Source organism: Sinocyclocheilus grahami, unplaced genomic scaffold (genome assembly GCF_001515645.1).
Source record: "Sinocyclocheilus grahami isolate Dianchi unplaced genomic scaffold, SAMN03320097.WGS_v1.1 scaffold1562.1, whole genome shotgun sequence".
Taxonomy (NCBI): domain Eukaryota; kingdom Metazoa; phylum Chordata; class Actinopteri; order Cypriniformes; family Cyprinidae; genus Sinocyclocheilus; species Sinocyclocheilus grahami.
This window is the reverse complement of record NW_015506741.1, coordinates 276,320-286,852: the sequence shown is the minus strand read 5'-3', so window position 1 is coordinate 286,852 and position 10,533 is coordinate 276,320. Positions and strand designations below refer to the sequence as shown.

The 10,533-nt window shown below is 39.5% G+C and overlaps 1 protein-coding gene across 1 annotated transcript; it reads right to left on the bottom strand.

Moving 5' to 3' along the window:
* Positions 1–719: 719 nt before the first annotated feature.
* LOC107571191 (uncharacterized) lies at positions 720–3,050 on the bottom strand. The gene is made up of 4 exons (XM_016257483.1): positions 3,038–3,050; positions 2,629–2,949; positions 2,168–2,485; positions 720–880 (listed from the first exon to the last, which is right to left on the bottom strand). Exons 1-4 carry the CDS (start codon positions 3,048–3,050, stop codon positions 720–722), a joined length of 813 nt encoding a protein of 270 aa, XP_016112969.1.
* Between the last annotated feature and the right edge of the window lie 7,483 nt (positions 3,051–10,533).

Here is a 10,533-nt window from a genome sequence, read left to right as displayed (position 1 = left end):
CACTGGTCAAATCTTTCTCTCCTAGATAACCAACAGGCTCATCAAAGCGTTTGATCCAGTCTTGATACACTTCTTCATTTCTCAAATGAACCCAGCCACCATTGTCATCGCTATTTCCAGCCCTATTTAGATCTAGATCATCCCTGCTGTCTCTACCATGTCTCCCGGCTCTCCCACGCACAGCACGGCCACGTCTACCACGGCCACTCCCACCTCTTTGGGGCACTGGATCCAGAGCCGCTCTGACGGAGTTTAGAAACTGATGAGCATATCTGTTGGTTTCATTTGTAATGAGGTTCCAGAAATCATCAGTCAGAAAGAGGGACAGAAAGTCTAAGGGTGCAGCACTGGTCAAATCTTTCTCTCCTAGATAACCAACAGGCTCATCAAAGCGTTTGATCCAGTCTTGATACACTTCTTCATTTCTCAAATGAACCCAGCCACCATTGTCATCGCTATTTCCAGCCCTATTTAGATCTAGATCATCCCTGCTGTCTCTACCATGTCTCCCGGCTCTCCCACGCACAGCACGGCCACGTCTATTATGACAAATACTTGCATTTGATACTTGCATTTGATTGCTTTTTATTCTCAAATCCTCTAGGGTGTAAATGAGCTGCTCATAAATCAACATCGATACAAGCAGATAAATATACAAAGCCTTTGAAAATAAATGATCATTTATAAATGACAAAGTTAATCAGAAATAACCACATAATTTAGGTTGCTGATATGGGAGAATGTGCTTGATTATGTTCAGCTCTTCTGGATCTAATGTCATAATACAGAACAACAACGGCAGCCACAGCAGCCACGCCCACTAGAGCAGTGACGACCAATCGGATCACAGCTTGAACAGTATCACAACCGCGCACTGCGCCTGAGGAGTAAAAAAACTTTGTGGTAATTTTCCTTCCTCCCATATTTTATTGTACATTTTTAATAAACCATCCTTGGATAATTCACTGAGATGACTTATCATTAAATAGCAAATCTGATCCATACCTGGAGCTGATTTCCTGGTTTTTCTAAGAGCTCGATTTAACTCTGACTTCGTAAATGTCATATTTAGTTGATCATTATTGTATTCCTCATTCTGTATTATCTCTTTATACTGCTCCAACGTCCTTTCCCTTCCTCTTTTTCCCTCCTCACTAATATTGTCTGATTTATGTATTTTAACAAAAATTTTCACCAACATTTCTGCTTTCTATTCATCTTTTATAGCTGTTGTATCTCCATCCCTTAAAATTGGATACCCAAACTCTCTTTTTATCCCATTCATTCTTTTTATCATTCCCCATACTTGACCTATTTCTGTTTCCCTTCCCACTGTGTTACAAAATTTCCTCCAAAACTCTTTTTTTGTATATTTGATGATTCTCCTTACATTTGCTTGCTTCCTTTTATATTCAATAAAATTCTGAAAACTATGATTCTTTTTTAACATTTTATAAGCTTTATTTCGAGATTTAATTGCTTGATCACATTCTTTTGTCCACCATGGTACGATCTTCTTTTTTTTCTTACCTCCCTTCTTTGGAATAGTCTGACTTGCTGCCAACAATATAGCATTACAAATATCATTATTAACCTTATCAACCTCTTCTTTAACTTACATTTTTTCCATTTCTTGTTCACTAATACTCCTAAATGCCTCCCAATCAGCATTTTCAAAAAAACATTTATCTACTCCTCCTGTATTACACTCTTCTATACATAAATTGACTTCAATCACTATAGGATAATGATCACTCCCTATAGTCGTTTCTCTAAACACCTCCCATAAGCATATACCCGCCAGTGAATTTGAAACAAGTGTAAGATCTTGTACACACTGCCGGTGCGAATGCAACCCTTTAAATGGTACTGGGAAATAGTTCGTGCAAAATCGTCCCAGTACTTTAGTACTGTACATTTAGTTCTGGAACTAAAGCGGTGCGAAAGGCCCTAGCGATGTAGATGAGGAAGAACCATTCAGAACGGCGTAAAAACAATCTGATATAGAAAGTTAACGGTTAATGTAAACTTGGGAATTAATAAGACATTTTCATTTTAGGGTTCTAAATAAGTATCTCATCTTATTTAACAAGTAAATGATACACTACTTCTTTAGACCCACTTGAAAGCTGTAATAAATTTAAAAAACAAGGTATAACCAACTCACCATAGACACCGAGAGTGAAAACCTTCTTCGTATGGTTGGTCTGTAGTTGATAAAATCCAGTGTGTTCAATTCTGGCATTTGTGAAGGTCAAAGATCCGGTTTCCTCATCGACCTGCAGTCTGTCTCTGAATCTCCCTTCAAGAACACCATCATATATAGTGATGCCGTTGGCCGTTTCCTTGATTTCAGCTATTAAATAGTTTCCAAACATCCACTGAATCAGATCATTGTTTCTCATTTCAGTATCAGTGTGTAGAGTGACAGAGTTTCCCTCCATCACTGAAACCGACTTCATCTCATCCCTATCGCCAACCGCACCTGCAGAACAAACAGAAACGGTGTATCTCACAGATTAAGACTTTCAAATTCCTTCATGATGGTAGTATTGAATTCACTAAAGTGAAGAATAATATCCCAAACAAACACATGGACACAACAGATGAAACTGATATTGAACTCACCGTAGACTGTGAGAATGAAAAACTTCTTCATAGGGTTAGTCTGTAGTTCATAACATCCAGCATGTTCAATTCTGGTGTTTGTGATGGTCAGACATCCAGTTTGACGATCCACCTTCATTCTGCCTCTGAATCGTCCATCAGAATCATCATTTACAGTCATGCTGCTGTCCACCACATTGATTTCAGCTATTAAAGTGTTTTCCGGTCCAAACCTCCACAGAATCCGATCATTATTTCTCATTTCTCTATCTGTGTGTAAAGTGACAGATTCTCCCTCCATCACTGACACTGCCTTCAGCGCATATGTATCCCCAAACACGCCTGAAGAGCAAACAGAAACAGAATAAGAACTACTAATACTACTAATAACGTACTAATGGTTAACTAATGTAAATGGTTTGAAGTTTACATTTGAAATACATCTTTGTGGTGATTTGGAATAAAACACTGAAGTTAATTTGAGCTCCGGACATCATAAACACAATAATATCTCCAATGAAAACTAGTGCTGCTAGTATTTGAGCTTCAGTGTTGTTACATAAAAGACATTTAGGGGGGAAAATCCCTGAATCTGCTGCAGAACTCATAAAAATGTTTAAAACTCACCAACTAGACACCACAAGCACAAACAGAACCAAATCATTTTCAGTCAAATATGAACAGTTTCAGTCAAATATGAAAAGACAAACTCTTCAAAACAGGTTTAGTGATAAAATAAGAGATGTGTTGATGTTAGAGCTGGTGAGTAAAAAAGTGTTGTGAAAGCAACCATACATCTTTAAGATGTTGACATGTGGCTTTTTATCCCTCATATCACAAGATTAAATGTTATCGCATTGAGTTCCTGCAAGGCCACAACTTCCTTTATATCAGCGGTTCTTAATTCCGCGCCATGTGCCCCACAGCTCTGCAAATTTAGCAGTTTTTCTTATCTAACTCCTCTAATTCAGACCATCAGCTCTGTAGAAAAGAGCTGCATGAACTTCAGTTCATGTGAGTGTATCAGATAAAAGAAAAACGGCAAATGTGCAGAGCCTGGACAGGAATTGAGAACCAAGGTAAAAGTTATATAAATGCAAAATAATTCAATGTAAGGTTTGACTTGAGGTATTACAGCTGTAGAAGTAAGTCACAGCAGTGAAATTCACACAATTCACCACAGGACACCTGGCCACTTCATGCATTTTCTCTGATCGGATAACTATCGGATTGTGAAAAGACCGGGAGTAAATGCCCTCCGAAACGCTTTCGAGACGGATTTAAATCTAATCGCACAAACCATTTCAAGAGGTGGTCTGGGAGGCATTCCAGATGAAACTGGACAAGTGTGAATGCATCTGGTTGTTGAAACCACATATGCAAATTTTGCTCTTCCCAAAATATTTAAATAATAAACGTGTGAGAGCGTTTTATAGGCTATATGGCATGTTATAGTAAGATATGACGCAACACGCATCGCCGCGGATGAGTAACTGAGTATCTCCCCAGCTAACAAAAAAGGTCCCCACGACGTCCCCTAAAGGGCCTCTGTGAACGTCCCCCGGACGTCAGCGTGTAGGGTCCCCTTGACGTCGAGCGGACGTCCGCGAAGGACATTCACAGGACGTGCAGCGGCCATTCGGGACTTTCGCTTTAAAGGGTTACTCCACCCCAAAATGAAAATTTTGTCACTAAGCACTTACCCCCATGTCGTTCCAAACCCGTAAAAGCTTTGTTCGTCTTCGGAACACAATTTAAGATATTTTGGATGAAAACTGGGAGGCTTGTGACGGACATTTACTGCCAAGTAAATTACACTGTCAAGGTTTAGAAAAGTATGAAAAGCATCGTCAGAATAGTTCAGCTGCCATCAGTACTTCAACCGTAACGTTATGAAGCGACGAGAATACTTTTTGTACGCAAAGAAAACAAAAATAACGACTTTACACAACAATTCGTCTCCTCTATGTCTCTCCGCGTCACCGTAGCGCCATTTTGGAGAATATGAGCTGAACGCAGGCAGCTTACGCTCTTCTGTACCACAAGGATACGTTTTCTACGTGTATTTACGCTTTGATTTGAAAGAAAACAGCGCATCCGTGTATGAAAGACTGTATGTGTCTATGGGACAGCCACAAGCCTCCCGGTTTTCATCCAAAATATCTTAAATTGTGTTCCGAAGACGAACGAAGCTTTTACGGGTTTGGAACGACATGGGGGTAAGTAATTCATGACAAAATTTTCATTTTGGGGTGGGAGTAACCCTTTGAGTCCTCTGAATGTCATTTTATTTGACTTCTAGGCTAATCAAAGACATCAGACACATTGTATGGAGCAAAATATGTTTATTTTAATTGAACAATTGTAAAGTTGCGGTGCTCTTTCTGTGTGTGTGTGTGTGTACTGGTATATATGGTTTATGAGGACACAAATGTGTATAATGACATGGGTACTACAACGTAAACATGGTTTATGAGGACACTTCCTGTGTCATATTAGCACATTTTTCGATGACTCATGTGTTAAACGTTTTTCTATTGAAAACCTATCTTTGGCATTGGCTATTACAGTGTCGCAAACTTCATATGCAATCTGTTGTAAATTGGGTGTGCACTTTCGTTTAGGCTGAGCATCCGCGCCAGTATATTTTGCGCACAGAGTTGGAATATCATTGCATATTTTGCCTATGGAATCCACAAAACTTCTTGTAACTCTTGTGTGCCTCTACTGCGTCAATTCCTCGCATTTGAAGCTGTGCATAAAGGATGCCAACACGGGGCATAATTAAATGAAACAGATCCAAAAAGAAGAGAAATTCGTGATCAGAAAGCATTTGACAGAAACCTTTAGCCTCCCTAACAGTGACTGAATCAAAGCCTAGAGATGACTGGATAGATTCAAAACATTCCAGTAGAATGGCTTGATTTTCATAAACTGTCCTGACAGCACGGCTGCTAAAATTCCATCATGTCTGAGATGACCGTGGTAGCTGTTTCCCTACTATTTCATCCAAAACTGCTGTTCTTTTTGGGGATCTCGAAAAAAACTATGGAAAAACCACCAAGATCAGAGAAAAAACATCGGACAGGTGCCATACCGGAAACAGCTTGCTCCATTATCAGATTGAATTGGTGTGCATAGCAATGCACAAAATGTGCATTCGTGTAAACGTCCTGTAATTTCTTACGCACTCCTCCAGATGCTCCTCTCATCACATTAGCCCCGTCAAATGTTTGTGCAATAAGTCTCCCCTTGTCAAATTCACTGTCAGGAGAGCTAACTACACGCAACTGCTCTAACAGCACCTTGGCGATTGAGTCGGTATTCGTGTGACCGTCAATGGTTTTAAAACCAAAAAATCGCTCTTGAACAGTGTTAGCTGGATCAATATAACGGAACACTACTACAAGTTAGTAGCGAGTTTATATGTCCGTGGTTTCTTCACACTGTACAGACAGAAAATCTTTTTTTTTTTTCAGCTCACCTATAATGTGGCCTTGCATTACATCAAGCATGCAGTCCATTAAAGGGGTCATATGATGCGATTTACATTTTTCCTTTCTCTTTGGAGTGTTACAATCTCTTGGTGCATAAAGAAGATCTGTAAAGTTGCAAACACAAAAATCTCAAAACCAAAGAGATATTCTTTATAAAAGTTAAGAATTAAACACGCCTACCTAAAACGGCTTGTTCTAACATGCCCCCACATACCTAAATGTTCACGCAAAGAAAGAAGGCGTATCTTTTATTCTCGCTGTAGTTTTGTTGCCGCCGCCGCCATGTCGTGAAGATGCTGTGTGTTTCGTTGTGAAAGCGAAACTACTTTGTTTGGTCTTCCAAAAGAGGACACGACTAGAAATCAGTGGTTAAGCTGTATTTACAACACTGTTCCAGACCACTTCAACCCAAATATTCAGATGTGTGCAGCACATTTTATGGAGGACTGTTTCCTGATCCTGGGAGAGTAGACTACAATGCCGGCTGTTCTGGCTCACAGACTGTAAGTACGTTTTTTATTTTTAAAGAATTTGCCACTGATGATTCAAACGTGAGTTTTGTGCAGTGTAGAGTAGCACTTGTAGTTTGTAATTTCTCTGATCACAAATGCAGGTATGGTTTTATGTTGACGTGGCGCGATGCAACGCAACACGTAAAAAGACAGTATAAGTCATTATAATCAGTAATTATGTCTCCACTGAATGCAACGAATGCTTCGTTTATAATGGGTTTTCATGTTTTTTGTCTCGTCACTCCGGCATCACAGTATGGGGAGGGGCGTAACATTTCCGTCACACGCTTGAGATATTCGGCCAATCACAACACACTGGATAGCTGGCCAATCAGAGCACACCTTGCTTTTCAGACCGATGAGCTTCGTAAAAATCGACGCGTTTCAGAAAGGCGGGGCATAGAGGAGAAACAATAATGTACAGTATGTGGAAAATAATGTTTGTTTAACCTTAAACTGCATAAACACATTTCATTACACCAAATACACAAAATAATGTTCTTTTTTAGCAGCATCATATGACCCCCTTTAATTATATTATTGAAGGGTATCATGTTTTTGATGTTTAAATGATAGCCTAACTGCTGAAAACAGACTTGTGATTTGATGACGTCTTAAATTACAGAAGTTACTCCTATATACTTTTTTCCAGAAATGAAAGTTATTCATTTTTAACATTAACTTTATATTACAATGAATCTTATACTATAGTAAAAAATCAATAAAAGAATAATTATATCAATCTGCAAAACCAAACAAAACAATAGGAAAAATATCGAAACTCTTTGGTCATTTTTTGAGCGAGATGCTAACGGTCTAATCAGATTCAATGATCTATGCTAAGCTGCAGCTAAAAGTGCAACCGCCAGACCCGGAGATCGGCTGAAAGCATTCAAAAACGATAAAGCTGTTTAACTCTAGGGGAGTTGGAAAATGAGCCTATTTTCAAAAATAGTGGCGTGTTCCTTTAAAGGCTTCCTCGAATATATATGTAGTATCCAGTTATTCATATATTTACAGTGATTTAAATTAAATGGCATACTCAAAAGTCTTGCAAATCATGAAATGATTAAAGAACTACTGAGGATATACCAACAATAAATTCAGACTGTTTCCCAATTTCCAGTCTCCCACAATGCCGCGTTATTGTGAGGCAGCAGGAGGACTACGAGACAGTTGTGGCAAGACTTCATATTTCACAAAAAGACTAAAAAAAGATAACTCAAATTGATTAACTTAGAGAAAGTGAATTCATATTTTGCTCATTGTGAATTATACTGTCACTTTTTAGGTTAAATGTTGGAAATATGAAAAATAAATGTAAGCAACCCCATGAATCTGAAATAAAAATGACAATACTAAGAAATGCCACATTTCTGCAATTTGTCTCAAAGAGTCTGTAAATATGGAAACAGCTAGGTTTTCTGGGCCCCCTGTACTGCATTGGTCCTTCAGTAGAAATTGTGGGGGCCCTGGGGGAGATCATTATGGCCCCCTGTACTAATGACACCCCTGCACTCAAGATTGTGTAAGATCTTACAGATAATATTGAATATGATTTTGTTTGACATGTATTTCTGTCCATTTACTTTTGAAGCCATTTGAACAGTGGTCTCTAGTTAAAAGAGCTACAACTCCCACACAGTTTCTTTCTATTCTACTCAAAGCTGAGATTTGATTCTAACTTAATTTTTACAGATAAACATAATTTCATAACTACTTTTTTTTTAAAGATAAACACCTGAGACTTGAGGGCAAGCACAACAACAACAGAAAAAGTGCTCTCACAGTGGCCCGTCAGATCAACCCTCCACAATTTACTAGTTTGCAGAAGCACTTCTAATGGGAGAGACTTGAATTTCTCATGTCATATATGAGGCCAGTGTTGCTCACATGCAGTACATGAAGACATAGGTTAATAAGAAAATAGTTTGAAGAATATTGCTAATTGTAGCTGGTCCCCATTGATGTCTTTGAAAAACAGTGTAAGCATTCTTTAATATAGCTTTTTTAAATTTTATTTTTACATTCCACAAAAGTAAGAAAATCATACAGGTTCGAAATGAGTAAATGGTGACAGAATTTGACTTTAATTTGAGGCATAAATTAAGCTGTTTTGTTTGTTTCAGTGCATCTTGAATGTCCAAATGCTGTGCCAAGCTGAAAGTTGGTTACTAAAAGAACTGTGTGAAGAGTTTTGAAGAAGAGCCCTCAGCATTAATTGAAAATAAATAAATAAATAATCATAAATAATGGTCTTAGTAAGATCAGGAAATAGGATTTTAATTTGTTGTATGATGATGAAGTAATTTTTTTTTAATAATTGGGAGAAGGGAATGGACAATATGTATTTTAAGGCAAAAACTAGCTTATACACAGATTTTTATAGATCGCTATGTCATTGTACCACATGGTGCAACAATGGTATTCACATTTATATCACATTTTAAACACACTAATCTTATTTTAACCAAAACATCAAGTGCCTCTAAAAATAATAAACTCAAAAATTAAAATCAATAAAGAGTAAAACTAGAGTTGAAAGTACACACACACACACACACACACGTGTACCGACAGAATCGATTCTTTACTAATCGATTTTTTGTGAATCAGTATGTAGGTAAAACTTTATGGACTGTCTAAAATAGCCCGCCTTGTTGGCAGAGGCTTTTTAAACTAACTCAGCCCACCAATGTGTGGTTGGACTAGACAACGTTTTTAAGTTTAATATTTATTGAAAACAATAAAACCATAAAGTCGCCTCATCTCTAATAAAGTCTTCAAATCCGTTTGGTTATAGCCCATTTCAGATTATCAGAACCAGAGTGTGTCAATGAAGAGTGATGCATCTATGATTGAACCAATATTCGTTAAGTCTGGAGATACATTACCTGGTCTCAGGTACAACATTTATAAAGATATGATTATAGTATAGCTGTAACACCCCTGTGGACTGTTTGTTGTGGTTTCTTCCCCTGTTGTTGGTTTAGCCCGTTCAATTATTAGTTAATAACCTCATTGTGTTCACCTGTCTGCCCCTCGTTATCTGCCCTATAAGTTCCTGTCTCGTGTATTCTAGTATGGTCGGTTATTGTGAATGTTACCCCGAGTGTGTGTATGTCTCACCTGTCTGGATCTGCCTTGTGTCTACATTAAATATCCTTATTTTGAATACTTGTCATCCTGCCTGCCTCCAGACACCTGGACAGTGACAGAATAACCGACCCTAAAGTAAAGTATAGCAGCGTCTTTCCCCTCGTTTGTTTTGCCGGTTTTTTGTCAGATTTGATTTTGTTTTTGTATAATGGATTACCCTGCCTTCCAAATCCTCCAGCTGGAGCAGGGGGAACGCTCTCTTGAGGACCACACAAACGACTTTCTGTCCCTGGCCCACCTCACGCACTACTCGGACAACTGCCTCTGTGGCTTCTATCAAGTCGGACTAAACGCCACGACACGAGCGCAGTTGTCTGGGGAAGGTCCTCGGCAGAGCTTCACCACCTTCGTCGAGTGGGTGCTGGTGTCCTGCAAGTCCCAGCTAACCGTGGGCCTCGCTGACGACGACACCCGCCCCACTCAGGACCCTGAGCCCAGCCCACCATCTCCCCGCGGTACGGAGCACAAGCCTGAGCCCACCGCTGACGGAGAGCCATTTCCCACTGCGATCCACGAGCCGGAGCGAAGCCCTGTGGCTGAGAAGAGGATCGTCTTGGATGTTGAGCCCAACACGTCAGACCAGGTGCGAGAGCCGGTGACAGTGCCCACCACGAGGGAGCAAGCCGTGGACGGTGTGAGTGCAGAGAGGAGCTCCGCCACCTGCATCATGGCTGTGGGTGAGCAGAATATGGAGGGCAGTCAGTGCCAAAACGAGGAGGAGAGACCTCTGGATCCCCTGTCGAGCCTAGGAATGGCTC